The 25,446-nt window shown below is 48.3% G+C and overlaps 1 protein-coding gene across 23 annotated transcripts in view; it reads left to right on the top strand.

Moving 5' to 3' along the window:
• Positions 1-25,446, top strand: part of Dysf (dysferlin) — a 209,931-nt gene that overhangs the window by 40,630 nt on the left and 143,855 nt on the right. For 13 of the 23 annotated variants that reach the window (XM_047522101.1, XM_047522103.1, XM_047522108.1 and 10 more), the window contains 10 exons: positions 5,559-5,664; positions 14,211-14,325; positions 15,599-15,691; positions 16,053-16,264; positions 17,272-17,400; positions 17,800-17,862; positions 18,584-18,634; positions 21,009-21,039; positions 21,719-21,834; positions 22,392-22,518. In XM_047522101.1, the coding sequence (XP_047378057.1) occupies positions 5,559-5,664; positions 14,211-14,325; positions 15,599-15,691; positions 16,053-16,264; positions 17,272-17,400; positions 17,800-17,862; positions 18,584-18,634; positions 21,009-21,039; positions 21,719-21,834; positions 22,392-22,518 (1,043 nt within the window). The remainder of the gene's footprint in view (positions 1-5,558; positions 5,665-14,210; positions 14,326-15,598; positions 15,692-16,052; positions 16,265-17,271; positions 17,401-17,799; positions 17,863-18,583; positions 18,635-21,008; positions 21,040-21,718; positions 21,835-22,391; positions 22,519-25,446) is intronic. The other 10 variants (XM_047522099.1, XM_047522104.1, XM_047522110.1 and 7 more) reach the window with 1 other exon arrangement.

Consider the following 25,446-nt stretch of genomic DNA (forward strand, 5'->3'; position numbering starts at 1 on the left):
TAGGGTACGAATGTGCAGAGAAGGATAGGAAAAGGGTGAGCGGGGTGGGGAGGAATGGACCCAGCACTTACCAAGCTCTGTCTGTGCTCCAGCACACCTATGGGATGTTAGGTTCATGAGCCGAAATTTTACAGAAGCCTCTGAACTCTGCGCTGTTCCCCTAAAGCTCCAACAGCGTGGTTGAGTACTCTAACTGTGCCCAGACTAGGGTAGGTGCTCACTGTGCATTTGCCAAGTGAGGATCAGTCTCAGGAAGGTTATGGAACTTATGCCCAGCCACACAGCTGTCAAGCGGCAGAACTGGGCCTCTGACCCAGCAGGATGACTTGAGAGCTCTTATTCTTAATCACTCAATATAAATGCTGATCTGATTTAGGAAGGTAGTTGAAGGAGAGCATTTTCAAGGTGTTGCTATAGGTTGAAAGGTACAGTTCGAGAACATGGGGTTTGTGAGTGTAGCACTCTAGGGTCAGCCACCCGGGGTGTCCCTGTAATGATTTGTCCTGCCAGCATTTCTGGGTCACCTTATTTGGTGGTACTTGGGAGAAGCTTGTCTCCAGTCCACTTCTCTGTTATTCTAGCTGTGTCCACTTCTCCCTCCTTCCTACTCCTGACAGAGTCTCACCCCTGGATTGCTCCAGCCTGGTCTGCTACACCCCCTCATTCACAGCCCCATGGCATAAAGGAAGTGCTGGGTAGCTGGGGTGGGGGGGCCTGCCACCCCCTGCAGGCGTTCAGACCATTTTCAGTGGAATGTCTGCTTTCTTAGGGCTCCTCAGTCATTTGGTCTGGAGTTGCCCTGTCTGACCTACTGGCTTCTCCCAGCGTCGTGGCCAGCTGCCATGGTGCTGTCTCTGCCCTCCATGTTGGGCCCTTCCCTTCTGCCTCTCCTCTCTCATAGGGCCCAGACTTCAAAACTCCCTTGAAAACTCCAACAAATGCTAACCCCGCATAGTATAGACTAGAGCTACCAAACACCTCTCCGTAGACAGCGGAAAAGTACACTCAATGAGCTTTTTAAAAGCTTTTCAAAATGTCCATGCTCTCTTGATCTCCCCAACCAAGAACTAGCAGGGTTCTATCTTAAATACATAGGTTCAGCAACAAACATGGACATGCAGGTGTCTCTTGGATATGCTGATATCATTTCCTTTGGATATCTACCTAGAAATAAGGTAGCTGGATCAAATGGTAGATCTCTTTTTAGTTTCTTGATGAAACTCCCTACTATTTGCCATAGTGGCTGTCTTAGTTTCTAATGCATCATTTCAGAGTTCTTATTGTTTAATCCTCAAAATAGACTAACTTTCCTCATTTTATGCGATAGGTAGCATATTATATACATTCTTTTGTGCTTTGTTTTTACACTTAACAATGTGTTTTGGAGATTTTCCATAAAAGTGCATGATGAACTTCATTATTTTTATAGGTACATTGGATTCCATTTTATGACTGTCCCCTACTTTACCTCTTTTGCACGTTGGATATTTGGGTTACCCTGTGTTTGTTCTTACACATGAGGAAGTTATAGGGTCCATTTTTTTTTTTGTACTAGGGATTGGGCCCAGGGGGACCTTGCTACTGTGTATATCCCCATTCCTATTTAAAAACAAATTTTAAAAAATTTTGAGACAGGGTTTTGCTAAGTTATTTAGATTAACCTGAAATTTGTGATCCTCTTGCCTCAGCCTCTTGAGTCCTTGAGAGTACAGGTGTGCACCACCATGCCCTGCCAGGTCTGAGATGTTAAATAAATTTTTTCCAATTTTTTTAATGTTTCATCAAAATGAATTTAACTGACCAGCTTAATTCCCACCTCCCACATACGCTTCAGTATTGGATTTGGAGGCCACCACCCAATTCCTCTTCTCCCTGCTCTGCTAGGGCAGAAGCTGTACTGAATAATGGATATGGGAACTAGTTCTTTTTCACGGGGGAAAAAATGTGTGCCCTGTCAATTCTAAACTGCTTTCCTCCCCAACACTGTTTCCTTGGGATTAGCCCCCATTCTCCTCTGGCTCCCACATTCCAGGGGCTTCAGAACACAGGAAAGCCAAGAGGTGACCAGGTCTGGGGAGGCTGGGAGGACCTGTGGCATTTTTCTACCACTAGGCTGCAAAAGATGGGGCAGGGCCCATGGGGTTTCCTTGCCACCCAGCAGATTGGCTCCTACTGCCAGGGTCCTGTGCAGGGGCCCTGGGCTCCTTCTTGCCTATTTGCTTCCTATTGAACACTGTTGGGCACCTGCCAGGCCACTGGTTGGTGTCAGCTGAGTGTGTAGCATCCCAGACATGCAGAAGGCACCTCAAAATGGGGTGGGTCGGGGTCTTGGGCCCTCCAGGTCTGGAGCTCCCTGAGTAAAGCCACAGGGAGCTTTGTTCTTCTCTGAGAAATGGATGAATGTTTCAGGAGAGGCCTTCAACGTGTCCTCTGATCCAGACTTTTGGCCTCCCTCGGGAGTCCCTGTCTGTAGCCCAGTCCCTCTTCCTGAGCGATGCCTGCGCTATGTCCACTGGCGAGAGGCCCTGTGTTTCCCTGGCCCTCCTGAACCAGGTCCTCACATTCTGCTTCTTGGGTTTTGGGACAGGCACTGTCCGGTCCTTACTTCTAGGGATGCGGGGGTTTGTGCAGCCACCTGGCACCTTGGAGGGTCTGACCCCAGGGCCTATGGAGGTAGCGGGTGTTGGAGGGTGCATTTCCTGACCCAAAAAGAGGTATCGGGGAGGAAATAACAACTTCGCAGTTGATCTGGGGCAGCCCAGTGGTGCCTGGGCTGGCAGGGGTGGGACCAACCCTTCCTTCTGCATTTCCTCCCATTGTTCCCCACCCCACTTCCGGGAATTCTCGGGGCCTGGGTTGGGAGGGAGGTCAGGGCTGCCGGCAAAGGGAGGCAGAGGAGACCTGGCTTTGCGCTGGGCCTCTGGTTTGGATTCCCAAACTGGGGCTTCAGCCTCCAGGTATAGCTGTCCAGTTGACTAGGCCTGCTGTCTGTCCCCTCCACTCCTGCTGCCTGGCCTGGCCTCCCTGTCCCCAATGCTGGCAATCTCAGCGCTGCATGGATTGCTTAAGGAATCTGGAGAGTCCTAGGATTGGCTGGGTCATCTTCCGCTTGTACAAGTCATTTTGTTACTTCAGTTTTCCCAGGAAGGAAGGGCAGGGTGACTGATCTCTGATGTTGCATGAACTCAGGGGTCCTTTACACCTACTCTCTGGTCTTTTTGACTTTGCCTGGGTCCTGAGGACACTTGACACTTCAGTCAATATACTGGTGACAGGTGTCTCCCTCATGGTGGTTCTTGGGAGAGACACACCATATTCAAGACCTTTAGTACTGTAAGGAGGTGAGGGAGTCTCAGAACCCTGCAATGAATATTAATATGTCCCCTCTTTAGCTCTTTCTTTAAAGAAATGTGAGAGAAATTGACCTTGAACATATGCCACATTCCTTGTCTTCCTAGCAAGGTCCCTGCAAGGTGACTGAGAGGTTGCCTGCCCCAAAAGGATGAAAAATAGATGGACTTTATTGTCCAGAGGCTTATACAAGTGACCAGTTTTACTTTTTTTCTTTTTTAGGTGTGGTAAAATATACATAAAAAATCTACCACTTAAACCTTTTAAAATATATAGTTCAGAGGCATTAAATTGCTGGAATCATCACTCTGATTCATCTCTAGACCTTTTTCATCTTCCAAACTGAAGTCTGTACCTATTACATAATAATTCTCCATTGCCTGATCTCCCAGCCCTGGCGATCACACTGTTCTACTTCCTGTGTCCGTGAACTTGACTACTCTAAGTACCTCAGATAAGGGGACTCGGACAATATCTGCCTTTTTGTGTCTGGCTTATTTCACTTGGCATGGCGCCTCCAAGGTTGACTTCTGTTGTGGCACATGTCAGAATTCCCTTCCTTTTACCATTGAATAATATTCTGTTGTAAGTACATATTGTGTTTTATTTATTTGTTGATCTGTGCAACTTGGGTTGCTTCTACTTTTTGGTTACTGTGAATTATGCTGCTATGAACATCAGTGTGAAAATGATTGAGTCCGTGATTTAATTTTTTTTTTAGTATATATCTAGAATTGGGAATGCTAGGTAATTCGTAACTGTTTTAGCTTTTTGAGACCCCTCCATACTGTTTTCCACAGCAGCTGCACCTCTTCCTGTTCCCCACCAGCAGTGCACAAGAGTTTCAGTTATTCGCATCTTTTTTTCGTGGGAGGAGGGGTCCTGGGGATTGAACTCAGGGGCACTCGACCACTGAGCCACATCCCCAGCCCTATTTGTATTTTATTTAGAGACAGGGTCTCCACCAACACTTTATCTCTAAATAATAGCCATTCTAATGGAGATACAGTGGTATTTCATTGTGAGTAACAAGTATTTTTAAATTAGCTAATTAGGTCAAGTTTGCAGTTTTATATTATAGGGTCGTAAAAACACACATTCAAATTAGTGGTTACAGAGGTCAGAAAAAGGACTATCCCTGATGCCAGGTTTGGTATGCTTTATCCATCACAGAAGAAGGAGGGGAAAAGGAAGAGGAAGGAGAAGGTAAGAAAAAGGAAGAAGAGGGAAAGGAAGAAGGGGAAAAGGAGGAAGGGAAGAGGAGGAGGAGGGGGAGGAGGGGGAGGAGGGGGAGGAGGGAGGAGGAGGGGAGCGTGCTGTGGCTGTTCACTGGACTAATGAGGCCTCGTGCCCTGATAGGACTGTGCAGGTTGGTTGGGATTTCAGGAAAGCCAGCAGGGCCAGTGGCTCCCTTAGGTGACACAAGGCGCTCAGTGACACTGTTTTCCTGCTGCTGCAGCAGAGGCACATAGTGCAGGGTGCCCGGCCTCAGAGCTCAGGGAACACACTCCTCCTGAGCGCTCTGCACAGAGCCCTTGGCCAGCCACGGCGCTGGTGGCTCCTCTTCCCCGGGAACCCATTGTGTAAGGTGCCCCACCCTCGGTGAGAGGGGAGGCCTCAGGTGCGTGGCCACCCTGGGCCTCTCCAGGAAGGGAGTCTGTCTCCCTGCCCCAGTGTCCTTTTCTCCCTGTGTCTGAAGACAGGGAAGTTACCTTGTGCGTGACTGATGATGGCTGCTGCTGAGTCCTGGGAAGGTGGTGTAGACAGCCTGTGTAGACAGCCTGTGTAGACATGGCTAATAGGAGCCGCTGGTGCTCAGGGGCATTGCAGGTGTGATGGTGGAGAAACTGCCCTGGCTTCCAGGAATGCTGGCCTGGTGTGCTGTCAAGGTCTGATGGGAAGAAGCCCTAACATCTCACAGTGGAGACTGGCTGGGCCTCTAGGGTGTGGCGGAAAGGGTCAAGGTTGACCTTGGGGAAGGCATCTTACCCCTCTCTTATGCCCAGGTGTTTTCCCAGAGATCTGGCCTTCCAGGGTGGTGCCTGGATGGTGGCTGGGGATGCAGGGGAAACCCTGGCCCCAGGGGGCTGGAGGTCTAGGTAGATGACTTTGTGTATGTGGTGGTGGTGGCGGTGGGGAGGGGTTGGTGGAGAAGAGCCAGGGCATGTTATGCTAGTTTTCTACCTGTGACTTCTCTGTCCTCCCAGGTTCCTGGGGGAAGCCAAGGTCCCACTCCGGGAGGTCCTTGCCACCCCCAGCCTGTCTGCCAGCTTCAATGCCCCCCTGCTGGACACCAAGCAGCAACCCACTGGGGTAAGTGCCTATTGGTCCCTGTATTTGGCCAGTTTCTGGTCTGAGTCCTTGGCTGGTGGTTCCTGCTCCCTCTGTCGGCTTTGACGTTCTGATCCCAGAGATGTGTCAAGGTCCAACTTCCAGGGCTAAGCCGGGCCTTCCCTGGCCAGAGCTTGGGGTGCCAGGAGGGGCAGAGGAATGGGAGGGAAGGGGGGCCTGGTCTGCCTGTTAGGCTCAAGTCAGCTTTGACCCCTACCAACTTGGCCTGCCTCTGGGTCTTTTTCTGCTCACCGGGCCACCTCCTGTCCCAAGTTCCTGGTCAGCCTTGGCTATGGCTCTTAGTCTCCCTGACAGACCTGCCTTCCTCATTGCCCAGCCCCATTCTCCAGATTTGGAATATCTGAGTCATCCGGGTCACAGATCACAAGGGAAGGAAGACAGACAGCCCTCCCTCCCTCCAGGACCTGCCAGACCCCCTTCCTTGTCTCCCTTTGTCTTTCCCGCCCCTCCTCCAGCCTTCTAGGGCTCTCCCATTCCAAGCAGCCAATTCCCAGCCCTCATCTCTGGCCTCCTGTTATTTTTAGTGAGCTAAATATACCCTGCAGGGTTCTTTATTCCTGGTCACTAGGATTCCTGGCCTTCCCTCTGGGTCTACCTTCCCGGATGCACAGAGGAGCTGTAGATCTGGAAATGCTTCCTCCCAATGAGACCTGGGAAGTTCTGTGAGCCCTGAGTTTTCTCAGGGTGAGGTGTGCTTCTGTGTGTGTGTGTGTGACTGAGCTCTTTGCTGGCCTGGTGAGTCAGGGACAGGGCAGTCTCGGCTGAACTGGGCACTGAGATCTGGAGAAAGAGAGCAAGGGGTCACAGAGCGTGGGGACCCAACCCAGGGGTGCACCTCCAAACTCCCAGAGTGGGAGGGACTCGAGTGGCTCGCTGCATCCTGGTCTGTGGCCTTCTCAATGCTGCAGTCTGTTCCCAAGGTGTCTCGGCCAACGACGGCCAGGCTGCTTCCTTGATGGGGAGTTGTCACTTCCCAGCAGAATCCCTTCCTGTCTCAGACCTTGCTCGTTGGTAGGACATTCTGGGTCAGTGCAGTGTTCTTGAGTCTGTCTCCGTCACCTCCTGAGTCCCTTCTTAGACTGCCCTTGATCTTTCCAGTCTCCGGATACTGCCTATAATGAAGGAGGACTCGAAGGAGTTCTGGAGCTGTTCCTTCAGGGGATCCTGAAAGGGTCCTAGCTGGCCCTGGAGGAGGCCTAGGCATCAAGGCCGCTGGCCAGAGAGGCTGGTGGGTCAGATGCTGGTGCTTTTCATGGCACCGAGGGTGAGGCTGCTCCCTTGCTGTCACAGGACCTCAAAGCCTCCAAGCAGAGTCTCTCACTTGCTTGCTGAGACATCAAACTCTCTCCACCAGCCCTCTCTGCTTCTGTGACACTGGTTTCCTGTACATGCTTCCCTCCAAACTCCAAGTCTTATCCAGCTCCCACGACAGGAACCTTCCAGAATTGGTCCCTTTTCTAGGACTGAACCAGGTGGGCCACCATCCTCTTCTCCTTTCACTTCTGTTCCCACAACTCTGGGTGTGATGCTCAGACTAGGAGACTGCTGCCTTCTCTCCCCTGTCCTGGGACGCCTGGCTGAGTTTATAATCCTTCATCAACCATGTCTCCAAGAGGGGCGTATGAGAGCCAGGAACTGGGGAACGGAGGTCAGGCTAGACCCTGCTCAGTGAGCCTGGGGAGAGATGGGCCTCCCACCTGCTGCCCAGAGTGCAGTCCTCACTGTGGACAGGGCCCAGAACCAGACTCTACTACCTGAGATAGCACCGAAGTCACAGTGCAGCCCCAGCAAGTCATAAGGACCCCTGAGCTGCTTCTTCCTGCCTGAGACCTGGGCTGTTGGAGTCGCAGTGGGAGACGTTGTCAACTGGGGCTGTGCTTGGAGGGGAGAGAGCCATGAGAGGCTGAAGATTCTCACTGGCCACTCTTGAAGCTTGATTTCTGGGCTGGACCCATTGAGCAGGGCATGCTGGGTACCTCAATTTGGTGGTCGTTCAAATTGCCTCTGAGGGCCAAAGGAACCTGCTAACGAGTGATGGGAGTGAAGACAGGGCCTGTGGAATTGCTAGAAAACCCTAGAAAGAATGAGAGGAGGAGGAGGGATGGGGAGAGGCAGGGAGGCCCTGCTTCAGGCCGGGCTGTGGTCTCCACGTCTATTGCTCAGTGTTCTGCCCCAGCCCTTCAGATATGACGTCTGGACTGTGTGCATAGGGAAGAGTCCAAAGCTACCCAGACAGCTTCCAGACAAGGAGGAAAACACTGCCCCTGTCCTGGAGGAACCTCCAGGCCAATAGGGTTGCTGGGTCTGCGTGCAGGAAATAACCTACACCTGCATTTTAAGAGCACACCTTAATTTTAAGGTGTGCTCTTAACATTAATGAGGGTGTGGACGCATGATAAGAACTAGGTAGATGCTGTCCCAGCCTTAAAAGCCAGAGTCAGATTGGAAAGGGAAACCCCCTAGATGACAAGAGCACGTGGAACCCAGGGGCAGGGTGGGTCGGAGAGCCAGGGCACTGCACCCAGGGATCAGGCACAAGACAAGGACAGACACAATGCTCCGGTGAATCCCTGAGCTTCTTCCGAGTGGTCTGAAGATTCTGCCAACCAAGGCACAGGCCCCGCCTTACCCTCCGCCAGCTTCTGGAGGTTGTCTGAGGGAAAGGTGAGGGGGCCCAGGCACACACCAGGCTCTGCCTGTGCAGTCCTGAGGTGTGTGTTGGGGGCGTGGGCAGAACTGGGCTGGTCTAGGGCCTGGCCTTGAAGAGCTCAGGGTGGAGAGCTGTGGCCCAGGGGTAGGCAGCAAGCAGAGGGCTGAGCAGGCAGATCACCTGCAGCCTGAGCCTGCCTGCATAACCTGTAGGAGACCAGGGACACGGGAGGAGCTGACAGGGTGACTCTCTGCCTCTGCATTTGGCTTCCTGAGCCCTGTTAGCTCAGGACCATTCAGGAACCTCTAGAGTTCTGCTGATATTGTCTGTGGACCCCCAAGATGGCTGACTTGGAGGACTGGCGTTACCCAGCTTCTGAGCAGTGTGTTTTGGTGGACACATGATTGATAATGGCCTTGAGGTAGGATAATCTCCAGTCAGGGCTGGAGACCTGAGAAACGGGGTCATCAGATGGGCACATTGAGGAGGGTCATGAGTAGCATCCCACCTGGGGCTCTAGGCCAAGGTCATGAGGTCTGAGAGAGTGTAGGGCTCATGTCAGCGCTGGCCGTGTGGAGAAAGGGACAGGGGATGAGTTACATCACAGTAAGGAAGGGTCCCAACTCTGGACATGCCCCCTTTCCCTGGAGATCTGCAGTGGGGCCAGAGGTCTCCAGTATTAATTATCTCTGCTCCTAAAGCATGTCCCTGGCACCCACCCCTGCTGGGGAGATCTATTCTGGATCCTGAGTTCTAGATCCTCTGAAGCTGCCTGGGACGTTCTGGTGGCTCCTCGGTGGAGGCTTCCTCCCAGTGCCTGGAGCCACTGGGATGTTGCCAATTCTTTAGATGATGGGTGGGCTGTTAGTGTGAAAGTACCTGCTGCTCCAGAAAGCCTGTGAGGGGCTGCCTGCCCTGCCTTCAGATTCCAGAGCGACCACTCTTCCCTGCGTCTTGTAGAGGGCTGCTCCGGAGCCTGCTGTGCTGAGGTGCTGACCTAGGCAGGGGTGGAGCAGTGATTCTCGGGCTGTACCATCTCCGCAGAGGTGGCGTCTCAGAAGCCCCAGCTGGTGTGGAGCAGGTGGATAGGCAGGGTGAGCCCAGGAAACAGGAAGGGGTGATCTTCAGGAGGATTTGGCTCCAGGGTCAGGATCCCAAGGACAGCCAAAATGTGGCCCCTTCGTTATTGTCTAACTCCTCTCAGTGGGGGTCACTCAGACCACTTGATTTAACACTGCAACCCGTGAATCCTCCACTCCCCTGAGCTTTCTTGACCTGATCTGATTTTCGTTCTAACATACTGTATAACTTATGTGTTTATCGTCTGTCTCCTCTGCTGAGATATGAGATCCACGAGGAGGAGCCCTTGTTCACAGGACCCTCAGGATCTTCAACAGGGTCTGGTTCCCAACTGGTGCTCTCAATATATATCTGCAAAGTGAATAAGTATGTGAATTAATCAAAGCATGGACTGGGTCACACAGGACAGGCAGGGCCCCCAGTCCCTGTCTTTCTGGTATGGACCCACGTTGACATAAGCAAACACACCACCCAGGACTGCCTGGTGGGTAGTCACACAGAGTTCCATGCTCAGAAGGACCCTGGGTTTGCTTTAATTGCTTACCATTACCATTTTAAGAGTCTAATAATTTTTGAATAAGAGACGTCATATTTTCATTTTGCACTGGGCCTGCAAATTATGTAGCTGGTAAACTACTTCTGGAATGCGAAGCCAGCAAGTGGGGTAAGGGGCTCTGTCTGCTGAGAGAGATTCCTGTGGTTATGGGAGGAGCGGGTTGCACAGATTTTTTTTTTTTTGGGGGTGCTGGGGATCGAACCCAGGGCCTTGTGCTTGCAAGGTAAGCACTCTACCGACTGAGCTATCTCCCCAGCCCCACAGATTTTTTTTTTAACCTCTTATTTTGAGTTAATATAAGATTTAGAGAAGAGTAACCATGAATAGTATAAAGAGTGTTATGTTCTAATCCACTTGAGACTGAGCTGCCAACCTCCTGGCCCAGCTCCTGAACTTTAGGGTGTATTTCTCTGATTCAGGACTTTGTCCAACATAACCATAGCACAACTTCCGAAAGAGGAGACGAACTTGACACAGCACTTCATCTTATCTACAGACCTCCACTGTAGTTCACCAATCTTTTTTGACAGTGTTACTTATAGTCAAAAGATCCAATTAAGAATCACGTGTTGGGTTTTGTTGTTCTTTCTTTTTCTTTTTTGTGTTGGGGATTGAACCCAGAGTGCTTAGTCACTGAGTCACATCCCCAGACCTTTTTGTTTTTTATTTTGAGATAGGGTCTCCCTGAGTTGCTTAGGTCCTTGAGCCTAGCCTGGAACTTGCCATCCTCCTGCCTCAGCCTCCCAGGTGCTGGGATTACAGGCACCACTGAACCGGCAGTTGTTGTTGTTGTTTCTTTAGTGTCTCTCTGTCTGGGATAATTCCTTAGTCTTTTTTTCTTGCTTTCTTTCTTTCTTTTCTTTCTTTCTTTCTTTTTTTTTTTTCTTTTATCATCTTGTAGTATTGACAGGTTTGGAAATGCAGGCCAATTATGTTGTAGAATGTCCCTTGATTTGGGTTCGTCGGATGTTTCCTTGTGATTAGATTTAGGTTGTGCATCCTGGCGTGAATTCGGTGTAAGCGAGGCTGTGTTGCTCTCATTGTTCCCTGTCAGGTGGTATGATTTTGATTTGTTTTCTTAGTACATCATTCCCCTCCATCATTTGTTTAAACTAGCATTTGCTGGGTTTCCCATTCACCTACCCTACTTTCTGAGTAAGGATTTTATGGGGAGGTATTTTGTCTGGTTGTAAGTATCCTGTTCCTCACTAACCCTTACCCAAAAGTTTTCTTTAGTTTGCTTTACTTTTGTGGTGTGGAGGGGTTCAAGTTGGGGTCCTCACGCATGCCTAGTACTTGACCTACCACTGAGCTGTGTCCTCAGCCTGATCCCCCAGGTTGGTTTTTTTTTGTTTGTTTGTTTTGTTTTGTTTTTTTGGTACTAGGTATTTTAGGTACTAGGTGACTCAGGTGACTCGATCACTGAGCCACATCCCCAGCCCTATTTTGTATTTTATTTAGAGACAGGTCTCACTGAGTTGCTTAGTGCCTCGCTTTTGCTGAGGCTGACTTTGAACTTGAGATCCTCCTGCCTCAGCCTCCTGAGCTGCTGGGGTTACAGGCATGCTGCCACCATGCCCATTGATCCCCGTTTTAACATGAACATCCATTGTTGTCTGTTGGTTGAATATATTATTGTTTGAGGGTTCCTAAGTGGTGATATTCTGAATCAGTCCTTTTTTTCTTCATTAATCAGTTGGTTTTCTACTGCAAGGAAATGCTCTCTCCTCTCCTTTATTTATTTTGATGTGGATTCATGTGTTTCTTTTTCTTAAATATTTTTTTAGTTGTGGATGGATATTTATTTATTTATTTATTTATTTATATGTCGTGCTAAGGATCAAACCCAGTGCCTGAGTGCCAGGCCAGTGCTCTACCACTGAGCCACAACCCCAGTCCCAGATTCATGTGTTTCCATTTTATTCAATGGTTTAATCTGTTACTATCATTATTGATTTTCACGTTCAAATTGTCCCAGATTTGGCTGGTGGGAGCCCTTGAGAGCCAGCTGTCATCTGTGTCCTTTTGACATGTTTCTATTATTATTAAAGCATTACCTTGCTTTTTGGTACAAAAGATGATCCAGGGCTCATCTTGTACCTTCTCTGCCTTAACCCTAGAATTAGTTATTTTTTCCAAAGATCTCAGTTAGCCCTTTTTTTTTGTTTTTTAATATATTTTAGTTGTTGATGGACCTTTACTTTTATTTACTATTTATTTGCGCTGCTCAGAATCAAACCCAGTGCCTCACATATGCTAGATAAGCGCTCTACCACTGAGCTACAACCTCAGCCCAACTATTCTTTTGATGAAATGGGGGAAAGGCCAGGAAGCTATTGGAAAGACCCATTGAAGTGTCCTCCCAACCCAGGAGTTGCAGACCTGATCGCAGGTGGCGACACCTGGTGGTGGTTAAGGAATCTGCAGGGCAGGTTACAGCCGTGCCTCCCATGGTGGAATTTAAAGGCTCTCAGTTGCTGAAGATGTCTTCCCTCAGTCTTCTGAGCCCTGCTTCCCACTGTCCTGCACTACATTAGCCTGGATGCCCTTCCCCAGGCCCCAGTCTGGAGAGTGTAAACCTGAGACCCTGTACAACAGAGGACTTCAGCCAAAATCTTCAGCTCAGGGCAGGGTTGCCTCAGAAGTCTCTGGGTGTCCCTAATATTATCAGTAAAGATGTCCAGTGTCCTATGCAAGAGTCACTCAGAGGGAGGTCATGCCTCATTAAACACTTAAAAAAGTTTCTCCAAAACCCATGAAAGTGCTTATTGTTTAACGCTAAGCAGAAGAGAAGCATTTTTTAAAAATATAGCAGAGATGTATGCTATTTGCTCAAAACGATTGGAGAGAAAGATGTCAAATTGTGAAGAGTGGAAGGAATTAGGAAAATTTCTTTCTTATGCATTGGTTTTCTTCTTCTCCTTATCCTCTTTCCTCTCCTTCCTCCTCCTTACCCCAACCCCTTCTTCTCACTGGGGATTGAATCCAAGGGGCACTTTACCCCTGAGCTACATCTCCAGCCCTTTAATAATTTTATTTGGAGAGAGGGTCTAATGAGTTGCTGAGGTGGTCTTGAATTTGTGATCCTCCTGCCTCAGTCTCCTGAGTTGTTGTAATCACAGATGTTGGCTACCATACCTGGCCTAGTTTTCTTCTATAAGGTTTCTATACTTTCCAAGTTTCTCTCTCTCTCTCTCTCTCTCTCTCTCTCTCTCTGTGTTTGGTACTGGGGATTGATTGAACCCAGGGCCACTTAACCACTGAGCCACATTGCCAGTTCTTTTATATTTTATTTAGAGATAGGGCCTCACTAAGTTGCTGAGTCTGGCTTTGAACTCGAGATCCTCCTGCCTTGGCCTCCTGAGCTGCTGGATTATAAGCATGCACCACCACACCCAGTTTCCAAGCGTTCTTAAGTAGAGTAATTATTATTTGGATTAAAACAGGTGGCTGCTGCAGGAGACTTGCTGGGCTATGACATGGGAGAGGCTCAGCCAGGCACCTACTGGCCTGGGAGGTGCGAGACTGGGGTATCTGTTGGGATCGTGCCTGGTCAAAGGGTCCAGGGGCTCCTTTGAACAGCACGGGACTCAGGGTGGGGTTGAGGTGGGATCACGGGCGGTCTCTGCTTGTCCATGTGAATGGTGCCACTAGTTACTCTCCTCTCAGCAGAGGATGTGGTGGGGGCAGGAGTGTTTCTAGGAGGGAGGAAGTCAGCAAGGTGAGTGGCAGCCCAAGACCCTCTCAATGCTGGCTGCTGACTGAACAGAGCAGAGCCAAGCTGAACTGTCCATGGAGAAGGAGGGCAGGTGCTTGGCTGAGCAGAATGGTTAAGGGGAGTTTTTCCTAAGACTTCAAAAATCCTGCAGGAGATGTTGGATCCCCAATTCCAATTTAATCCTCAGTGGACCTCACGAAGAAGCTGCTATTGCTATTAATACCCACTTCCTACAGATAAGGAAACCGAGGTACAGGGAGGGTATGTATCTTGCCCAAGGTCACAGCTCCTGAATGGTTAGAAACTGACCCCAGATTCTGTGCCCATAATGACCAGACTAGGCTCATGGGACCCTTGGGGTGGCTTTGTCACACTCCGTAAGGCAAATTAGATCCTTGTCCAAGCCCTGTTCCCTAGGGAAGGATGCAGGAAACAGGAAGGCTGCGGGATGGCATGGACTGAGGCCAGTGTGCTAACCTGCTGCCCATCCCTATCTCTTCCAGGCCTCGCTGGTCCTGCAGGTGTCCTACACGCCGCTCCCTGGAGCCGTGCCCCTGTTCCCGCCCCCTGTTCCCTTGGAACCATCCCCGACACTGCCTGACCTGGACGTGGTGGCTGGTAAGGAGACCGTCCTCCGCATGGCAGGGCCCCTGGCAAGAAGGCCAGAGTGGTACCCAGGCCTGGGTTGGGGGCTGCAGTGAGGCCCCCCAGCCTTCACTGCCTTCGCGGGTTGGGGCTGCCCAGGCATGGAGAAGAGAGGATCTGGGTGGGGAGGGAGTCCTGAGAGCTGCCTCTGCCGCGCAGAAAGAAGGGGCAGAAGGCTCGCTTCCTCTGTGCGTCCGGGAGTGGTGCCAAGACAGCCTCCCAGCCCCAGCTGCCCAGGGCAGGGCCTCTGCGGGGTGGGCCCTCTGTAATGCACAGCTCCGAGATGTGAATGACGGGAGAGGTCTGCCCAGGTGATACCTAAGGCCCCACCTGCTCCCCAGAGTCCATTGCTTCCTCTCTTGGCACCAAGAGGCCTTTAGGGATGACATGTGACCAATGAGTAAGTTTTTCTTTGAAAGAATCCTGGGACAACATTAGGGGACACGGGTTCCAGTCTTGCCTTTGACACTGAGTAGCTATGTGACATTGAGTTGGTCACTCTCCCTCTCTGGGCCTGCGTATTATCATTTGTGAAATGGGCAGACTGAGGTAGCTAAGTCCTGTGCCTGCCTCCGTTCCCTTCACTTGCTTGTCAAGTGAGGATCCAGGCCAGAGTGGCTGACTTGCCGGTGCTGCCCTGGGCGTGGGAGCGGGCAGCGCCTGTGTGGGCCCGCCTGCTGGAGTAGCGAGAAGGCTGCACAGAGGGACCACGTGCACTTGCCAGTGGTGAAGAGTCTGGAGGTCCTCTTGTTTTGAAGAGGGCTAGAGGCAGCCCAGCATGGAGACCGAGCAGCTCCTGCTTTGGCTGAGCCCTAAGCCTGGCTGGGAAGCCAAGTCCTGTGTGGGGCTCTGCGGAGAGGGAGGCAGAGAGGGCCATCTTCCTGGGGCCCAGGCTGTCCACACTAAGACAGGAAATCGCTCTGAGCTGGGTTACCTGAGAAGTCCAAGCTGAACTGGGGCTGGACGAGGCTCAAGGGAGGAAGAAGGGTGTTCCTGGTGGCAGAGGGTGGGGAGGTGGAGGCCCCAAAGACTCTGGAACCCCCTTGAGGTGAGTCTGCTAGAGTTAGGTTTGGGCCAGCGGGGACAAGTGTCAGTCCTGCCTGCAGAGGTGGAAGGAGGGACACTGAGCTTTGCGCCGGGCTGGGTGCGGGGGCAAGCAGGGTGGGAGGTGGAGGTGCAGGGTGGGCTTCCCTCACTCGGCTCCCTCCTGCCCCTCCTCTGGGGCTGTGCCCTGCCCACGTGCCAGGTGGGGGACAGAGCCGGGCCGAGACTTGGTCCCTGCTCAGTGACAGCACCGTGGACACAAGATATTCTGGAAAGAAGTGGCTGGCCCCCACGGGTGAGACGCGGGCCAGGGCTGTCCCCATCCCAGACCCTACCGCCTGTAACCGCGTCACTGGCCAGCGCGTCAGCCCACTGGAGTGGGACGAGGCGGCTGGCCGGGCTCCTCTGCAGGGCTGGGGGAGGGCCAGGGCCATTCTGCCTTCCTCCTTGGACTAACTGGACTGACGGCCTCAGGATTCGGCTGCTGGCAGCCACTCTTCTTCCTACCCATCCGCCCCGGCTCATGATGAGGGAGGGAGGGCACGGCAGGCGGCGGGGGTCTCGGTGCCCGGGCTCTCTGGGTCTTCCTTCTGCTGGGCTGGGTCCCAAGGGCAGGGCCGGAGAATCCAGTGCTCACTCGGCCTCTGTCCTCCCAGACACAGGAGGAGAGGAAGACACGGAGGACCAGGGGCTCACAGGAGATGAAGCAGAGCCATTCCTGGATCAGAGCGGCACTCCAGGCCCGGGGGCTCCCACCACCCCCAGGAAGCCACCTTCCCATCCTCCCCCATACCACCGGGGGAGTAAAAGAAAGAGAAGCACGCCCACGTCCAGAAAGCTGCTGTCAGACAAGCCACAGGACTTCCAGGTGACGGGGGTCTGTCTGACCCATCTCCGGCTCTAACCCCTGGCCCCTGGCTGGTCTGTCCAGACCCTGGGGAGATGCACCCGGGATGCTAAGGGCCTCCCACTGGGAACCTGCTTTCCCTGGGTCCTGCGCAGCTGCTGGACAGGGACTTCAAGTCTTGGGGTCTCAGAATAAGCCTCTGCTCAGTCCCAAGACTTTGGAATATACCTCAAAAGGAAGAGAATTAAAAATCACTTTCCTATTGTTATGGTAATAGATCCTTCCATGACATGCCTTTTTTTAAAAAGAGTTGGTAAATAAATAACAGTTGATTAGGAAGTGGAACCAGTATACGTCTTTATTTTTCCATGAAAATTAATTTTGATATTTTAAAATACTTGGTCTAAACATTTAGAAGTACAGATGTTCTTGAATTCTTTATTCACTTACAGTTCAAGGGCAAAAATTCTAAATTTATTTCTCAGAATGTAAGAAAGCATTGCATCTAATAATATAAAGAACAGGGGACGTAGGGACAACAGCTCAGGGGAAGAGCGCTTGCCTTATGTGTGTGGGGCCCTGGGTTAAAATCCTCAGCCACACACACACACACACACACACACGCACACACACACACACACACACGCACACATACACAGAAGGAAAAAACAACAAAGACTATTTGTGGGGTCACTTCACTGTGAGAGGCCGACCTCTGAGGGAATTGTCAGAGAGGAATGTTCTGGTCTCTTCAGCATGCCAGTGTTGATGGGGTCTCAGGTTGGTGCTCAGTGACGTGAACGGGGCTCCATTCACCCTCCACGGGGATTAGTGCAGGTGGCGTGGCGGCTCTTCTGTAACCATGGAAGTTTATAGACGCAAGGGACCTTGGTGGGAAACATGCTTGTTCTTATTATGCTCTTCCCAGGAAGCAGGCTGGTCCCTGAGCTTTGTGACACTTAGGCCAGAGGGTGGGTGGTCTTGTACACCTTTCTCCCTTCCTGCTCATGGTCCTTCCTGGCTTTCAGATCAGAGTCCAGGTGATAGAGGGGCGCCAGCTGCCGGGGGTGAACATCAAGCCTGTGGTCAAGGTCACTGCTGCCGGGCAGACCAAGAGGACTCGGATCCACAAGGGAAACAGCCCTCTCTTCAACGAGGTGGGAGACACTGGGCATTGTCGGGGCCGGGACCTTTGCAGGTCTTCCAAACAGGGAGCCCAGAGCAGTTCCTTCAAGAGTGTTTACCTGTGGTGCTAACTTTGGGTCAGGAGATGTGTCAGGTCCTGAGTAGCCTGACATTCAAGTCATGTGAGGAACTGGGGGTTCCAGCTCTTCTTCCTGCCCAGGGTCCCTCTGCTCCCCGTCCCTGTCATCCTGTAGTGCTGTGCCTGAGATGACAGACCCTGTGGGATCAGGGTGAACACCCCAGAACTTGTCACTCATTTCCTGTGTGGACTCAACTCCCAGGCCCGAAGGCCTCAGGGTGCTGATCGGCCCCCTGCCTGGCCTGAGGGGTCAGAGGCACTGATTTCTCTCCCTTTCGCTCTGGACCAACAGACTCTTTTCTTCAACCTGTTTGACTCTCCCGCGGAGCTGTTTGATGAGCCCATCTTTATCACGGTGCGTCTCCACCATTCAAGTGTTTTCCACCGGCTCTGTGTCGCCCATGCATGTCAGTGTGCACACATGCATGTGCGTGTCATTGTACGTGTGTGTCTGGGTGCACGTCTCAGAGTGCACGCCTGTCAGTGTCATTGGTGAGTGTGAGTGTGTATGTGTGTGTGAGAGACACGTCTTAGAGTCTGGCACCCAGGTGACGTGGACAGTTCACGGCCAGCCTCTGCTGGGCACAGGATTGCGCCCCGCAGCTCAGCTGTGGCCTTCCCTTGGGGCCTCAGGCGGGGAACTGCTGACTGTAATGGACACCTTGGTCTTCGTCTTAGTTTGTTTGTCCACAGGCCTGCTTTTGGCCAAGGTCTGCTTTCTCTGGGTCTTAGCTCCTGCCACCTGGAAGGTGGTATATTCTAGTGGTTAAAAGTTTGGGCCGCGGGCTGGACGATCTGAACTTTAGTCCCATCCCTGCCCCTTGCGGTTATGTGATTCTGTCCGAGTCCTGTCGTCTCTGTGCCTCTATTCCTTCATCTGTGAAATGGGGATAACAAGAGTGCCTACTCAGGGTACTGTTCTTAGGGGATTAAACATCATTTAGAGCAATCTCTCGACTGGAGTAAGTGCTCACTGTTGGCTGGTCTTATTTGGGAGGGAGGAGCTGTCGGGTTGGGTGCTGTCTGGGTCACCTCTTCCCTCACAGGTGTGGATTTTCACTGCTCTTTCCTCCCAGGTGGTAGACTCGCGTTCCCTCCGGACCGATGCACTGCTCGGGGAGTTCCGGGTAATGGTTCATTTTCTTGAGCTCAGCCAGTTCTCACTTACCTGTGTTCCTGGAGGCTCTGTAGGTTCCCTGCAGGGGCTGGCACTCCAGAGACCCTGTGTGCCTTGGTACATGCTGGGAAGATTTCAACCCCTTCCCTTAAAAACCCATCAGATCTCCCCACTCAGAAAACCTCTCCACAAAGGTAGCAGAGAAGTAAGACTTAATAAGCATTAACCGGGGATGTGCTGAGCATCTCAGGTCGCCTGTTAAGAGATTACCAAGACAGGCGCGAGTCGCATCCTTTCATGTAGCTGGTGGATGACATATTTTCCATTACAGGCATGTTTTTGAGAAAAACAATAACTAGCTAGGCATGGTGATACACACCTGTAATCTCAGCTACTGGGGAGGCTGAGGCAGGAGGATCAAAAGTTTGAGGCCAACCTGGGCAACTTAGTGAGACCCTGCCTCAAAGTTTGAAAAAAATGGGGGGATGGCATGCTGGGGATGTGGCTGGTGGTAGAGGACCTCAAATAAGAGAACTGGGCAGCACCGCTGGGCACACAGTTTGCCCTAGATTCTGTGGGTAAGGACCATCCATGTCAGCTAATTAATTTTATCCAGAGGAGAAAGCGGGAGTCAAACGCCTGTCTTTACAACAGGAGGTAGTTTTACAGCCTGGAGCATGGCACCCACTCAAGTCAGGCCCATGCCTTCCTCCTGGGCTGCAGGAGGACCCTCTTCCTTGATGTTTACATTTCAAAGAGAAAATGTCCTTGAGAAAGACAGATGTCTCTCTCTCATACCAAAAATTTTTTTTTTTTTTTTTGTGGTGCTGGGGATTGAACCCAGGGCCTTGTGCATACAAAGCAAGCACTCTACCAACTAAGCTACACCCCCAGCCCCATACATTTTATAATTTATGATTTTAAAATTTATATGTATCCATATAATAAGTTTTAAAAAAATGCTTAGTTTTTAAAAAGATACATTTCAAACAGAGAAGGTACTTACATTGACAGGTTTTCTAAGGTAAAACGTGTGATAGAAAGAGGAGAGTGGACATCTTCCCTTATTTCCAACAGGAAGAATCCAGCCCCTTCTTTTTAATTTCTATTTGTCCCTACATCTGGGAAGGCAGGATTCACCCAAGTCTGGCCTTCTGAGAACCGTACTGGGTTTTGGGGGTACTGGGAATTTAACCCAGGGGCAATTTGCTATTAAGCTACATTCCCAATCTTTTTTTTTTTTTTTAATTCAAGTTTGTTTTAATTAGTTATATATGACAGTAGAATGCACTTTGATAAATATATAATGGAGTGTAATTTCTCATTCTTCTGGTTATACATGATGTAGAATCCCACTAGTTGTATAGTTATATATGTACATAGGGTAATAATGTCTGATTCATTCTACTGTCCTTTCTGTCCTCATACCCCTTCCCCTCCTTTCAATCCCTTCTACCTGATCTAAAGTAATTCTATTCTTCCCTAGCCGCCCTGCCCCCATTGTGAATTAGCATCCAAATATCAGAGAAAACATTCAGCTTTTGGTTTTTGGGGATTGGCTTATTCCACTTAGCATGAAAATCTCCAACTCCATCCATTTACTGGCAAATGCCATAATTTTATTCTTCTTTAAGGCCAAGTAATATTCCATTGTGTATATATACCACATTTTTTTTTTACCCATTCATCTGTTAAAGAGCACATAGCTTGGTTCCATAGCTTAGCTATTGTGAATTGAGCAGCTATAAACATTGATGAGGCTGCGTTACCGTATAAACCGAAAAGTGAGATAGCTGGGCCAGATGGTGGTTCCATTCCAGGTTTTATGAGGAGTATCTGAAACCCATTCCCAGCCTTTTAAATTTTAATCATTAAATTTTGAGATGGGGGTCTCACTAAGTTTAGCTTAGGGTCTTGCTAAGTTGCTGAGACTGGCCTTGATCTTGTAGTCCTCTTGCCTCAGCCTCCTGAGTAGCTGAGATTACAGATGTGCGCCACCACGCCTGGCTTAGACATTGTATTTTGGGGCAGTTTTAGGTTCACAGCAAAACTGAGTGGAACGTACACAAAGTTCCAGTATACTCCTTGCCCCTCCATTGCCCCTCAACCTCTCCTACTATCAACATCCTGATAACCTATGATTTTTAAAAAATAGAACACTATGGAATATAGGAAAGAATAAGAAATAAATCAAACCCATCCAAATCTACTGCCCGTCAGAGATAGCAGAGGTGCCATTTCGGGTATTTCCTTCCCTCTTTCTTTTGGGGCATAAACATACTTTCCCCAACTCTGTAACAAATGTATTCCGTATAGAGTCACGTGACGAACATGTTCTAACACTCCAGTGCCAAGAGTTTGACTTGCGTTTCCTTTGGTTTCAGATGGACGTGGGCACCATTTACAGAGAGCCCCGTGAGTTCTCACCCCTCTGGTGTCCTTGCGTGTGACTGGAGGCTGCTTGGTGATACGTGCTTGGGTTGCTCACTCTCCCTCCCTGGGGGGCTTCGGATTGAGGGGGGGCATTTTCTTGGAAGAGGAGGCAGGGATGAGTCTTCCTTGCAAAGCCCTCGGGCCCTCAGGAAGATGCAACCCCCAGGTGGCCCATTGGAAGATGGGAGGTCCTGAGGCCCAGGGTCACTTCAGACAGGGACAGGTCATTTGGGTGATGCGTCCAGGGATGATTCTCACTCTGATCTGGTCACTTTCTGAGAAGTTGAAAATGGCCTCCTCTCAGATTTCACAGCCTCTTATAGCGGTTTCTATTAAAACTTCTGACTGATCCATACAGACAAAGTTGATTCTAGACTTAAAAAGGCCCTTAAGACACTTACTTATTTACCACATGGCCCATGGTGGATTATGTCTTGATTGGGAAAGGCTAAGTCTTCCATCTCCTCAGGAAAAGACAGCCGATCAGTGACTGGCATACCATGGAGAACCATCTTTGGTCATGGTGTAGAAGCCCTTGGTTTCTGAGTCCTTTCCCCTCCCGCCATGGCTAAGCCCTTTATCTCACCGTATGTGAGCCATCCTGGGCTCCTGGACGAGGCTGCAGACTTGGGTCTTCCCATTCTGGACCATTCTCTTTCAGGTCATGCCTATCTCAGAAAGTGGCTGCTCCTCTCAGACCCTGACGATTTCTCTGCTGGGGCCAGAGGCTACCTGAAAGCCAGCCTTTGTGTGCTGGGGCCTGGAGATGAAGCTCCGGTGAGTACCTGTCCCTGGGTCCTCCCCACAGCCCTTCGCATAACTGTTGGCGGGAGAAGAATCGAATGAAATCCTGAAGCCTAATTTTTTCTGATTTAAAAGAATGCATGATAATTATGAGAACTGTAGAACATGTAGGAAAGTATAAATAAAAAAGGAATCCCTCATAATTCTACCACTCTGAGCTCTGATCATATCTTCTCACCTGTCCTTCTCAGAGGATATACGTGTGTTTTCCTTTTTGCAAGAGTGAGATCATTCTCTCCATAGGAGAGTGTGGCTGAATTTTATTGCCTCAGAATATATTGTTATGATGTTGATGTGGTAATAGGTGAGGTTCTAAGTTGGCAGTGTAAGAATGAGGGGAGCTTTGGGAGCGGAGAGGTGTCTGCACCTGTGTGTTTGGGAAGAGAAGGGCTGGAGTGTTGTGGCCAGAAATGTGAGAGCAATGGCCTTCCCTGACACCTCCCTGAACGTGGCGGGCGGAGCTCTCGGAAGAGGAAGGTCAAACGTTGTGCCCAAGAGCTCTGAAGGGACCGTGTTTGGTTTGTTGATAGCTGGAGAGAAAAGACCCCTCTGAGGACAAGGAGGACATTGAAGGTAACCTGCTCAGGCCAACTGGCGTGGCCCTTCGAGGAGCCCACTTCTGTCTGAAGGTCTTCAGAGCCGAGGACCTACCTCAGAGTGAGTGCGGCGCCCCCATGGCCTGCCACAGCTCTTGCGGGGACATTGTGAGGGTGGACCCCGGGCGGGACACGGTTGGCTCCCTGGGAGAGGGAAAGGATCAGCTTGTGGGTCCTTGGGGTCCTTTTTCAGCCTCCCTCCTACCAGGGCCCATGCCTTTGTAGTCCTTCTTGCTTCCCCTTGGCCTGGCTTCCTCACGGGTCTGTTAGAGGTCAGTGCTGGACAGCTGGGCGTCTATTCTGCTGCCTGGCCAATGCTGTGAATCTTTTTCTAGATTTCCCAAAGTGTTTTCTTTCCTTCCTTCCTTCCTTCCTTTCTTTCTTTCTTTCTTTCTTTCTTTCTTTCTTTCTTTCTTCTTTCTTTCTTTCTTTTCTTTCTCTCTCTCTCTCTCTTTCTTTCTTCTTTTCTTTCTTCCTTTCTTTCTTTTTCTCTTTCTTTCTGGTGCTGGGAATTGAACCCAGGACCTTGTGAATTCTAGGCAAACACTCTACTGCTAACCTATACCTCCAGTTCAGTGATCAGAATTTAATGGAAAATAATACAAGAATCTTTTTTTTTTTTTTAAAGACAGGTCTTCAAATGACAATGTGGTCCTTCTATGTCAGATACAATGTATAAAAGAACACTTATTGGTTATCTTGCCAATAAATTTACATAAACTGTCATTTTATAAACTTTTATATAACTCTTAGATAAGGCTTAGACAGATATAGTTCTAGATGCATATGTATACCTAGCCACATATATTTGGGTGTCAACAATGTTGTTATAACAGTTGTTTGTTTAACCAGTTACAAAGTAATTATTTAAGACTTTAAAACAGCTACAAACACTATTTCCTTTAAGATGCAAGCAATAAAGTAGTAAAACCTAACAAATACAAGAAAATTATAGATAGATAAGAATAGATCAGTGTTTCAGACTTTGCTTCATATCAGTACATTTAAGTTCAAATAACTCCGTGCTAATTACAGTCAGTTTAATCACAAACACAAACTTTTTGAGATTTGCTTTCTATAACCCTTCTGCGACTTATTTAGATAGTCACAGATTTATATCCTTTGTTTTGTCCTTTTTTATCTTGGACTTTATCCCAAGATTATTACTTTACCAAACAAAATACTTTCTCATCAAGAAACATTTCTTTAACCTTCTAATTTTCCATACTAAAATACTTTCATACCTATCACTTTCTTTTATCTTTTTTAGTTTTAGATCCTTTCTTTTTATTTTAATTGTTTAGTTTGAGTACCCATATATTTTTCACATATATATTCCTATATTTGTTTATATTTATCCATATATATATATATATGAATATATCCTGATGGCAACCAATTTCCTGCTCATACATTTTCATATATATTCAGTTACATAATCATAAACTATAACTAAAACAAATTATAAACATCCATCTCAAAAGAAAAATAACTATATACAAATTTATATCCATTTAAATACTTTCATGTATATTTTTACATATATATTCATATTGGTATTCCTGTCTATAAATAAAAAAGTTCAATCCCTAAACTAACGTTTTTTTCTATATTAGTCCTATACCTACTAATACACCTCAAAGAAACGTCTCTCTATATAAACCTTATAATTTTACATGAATGTACCTATATATTTGGGGATATAAATTCATAAATTCACATAAAAACTCATGGATTTTTATATATATACTAATTTCCATAGGCATAACCCCTTTTCGCATGTAATATAACAATATTGCTTACCTTAAAAATCCATAGATAAAAGTACATATATATCAAACAACATTACCCTATGTAAATTTATGATTACACAAATGGTATGCCTTTACGCCATGTACAAACAGAAAAACAACATGTATCCATTTGTTTACAATAAAAAAAGTACATATATAAATTTTGATATATAATATCTATATTCATATTTATATTCATATATATTGATATATATGTTCCAAAGGTAACCTGTGCCCTAAACCAAAGCTGTAACTCAGAACTAAATCAATCCTACCCATAATCATGAGTGTTTTATACAAAAATTATAAATATTACTTTGAATGTTCATATGCATTTTCACATATTTATTCCATATATGTTTAAATACATTCATATGTATACATATGTATGTGCCCTAATGGCAACCAAAATCTTATCCATAGGTTTCCATGTATATTCAGTGACATAATCATATCCTATATCTTACTGAAATTATAAACATCCATCTCCAAAAGAAAAATAACTACATACAAATCCTTGACTATTTAAATATCTTCATGTATATTTTTACATATATATTTATATTTGTATTCATATATATGGATAAAAATGTTCAAGCCCAGTATTATTGTGTTGTGGTCTATTTGGTTCTTGAAGTCGAGAAGGGTTTGTTTGATGTATATAGATGCTCCATTGTTTGAGGCATAAATATTTATGATGGTTATGTCTTATTGATGTATAATTCCCTTAAACAGTATGAAATGTGATTTTTTGGCCCTTCTGATTAACTTTGGCTTGAAGTCCACTTGATTTGATATAAGGATAGAAACCCCTACTGTTGACATGATCTATGTGAGTGATATGTTTTTTCCCATCCTTTCACCTTCAGTCTGTGGATGTCTTTGCCTATGATGTGAGTCTCCCGGAGACAGCATATTGTTGGGTCTTGTTTTTTAATCCAATCTGCCAGTCTATGTCTTTTGATTGATGCATTTAGGTCATTCATGTTCACAGTTATTATTGAGATATGATTTGTGTTCCTGGTCATTTTGGTTTATTTCTAGTTTTAAATTTGAATTAGTTTCTCCTTTGATTGACTATTCCTTTAGTGTAGTTCCTTCCTTCACTGGTTTTCACTTTTTTTTTTTTTTCATTTTATTTTCATGGAATATTTTGTTGAGAATATTCTGAAGTACAGGCTTTCTGGTTACAAATT

This window comes from Sciurus carolinensis, chromosome 13, assembly GCF_902686445.1.
Source record: "Sciurus carolinensis chromosome 13, mSciCar1.2, whole genome shotgun sequence".
In the NCBI taxonomy this organism is placed as follows: Eukaryota; Metazoa; Chordata; class Mammalia; order Rodentia; family Sciuridae; genus Sciurus; species Sciurus carolinensis.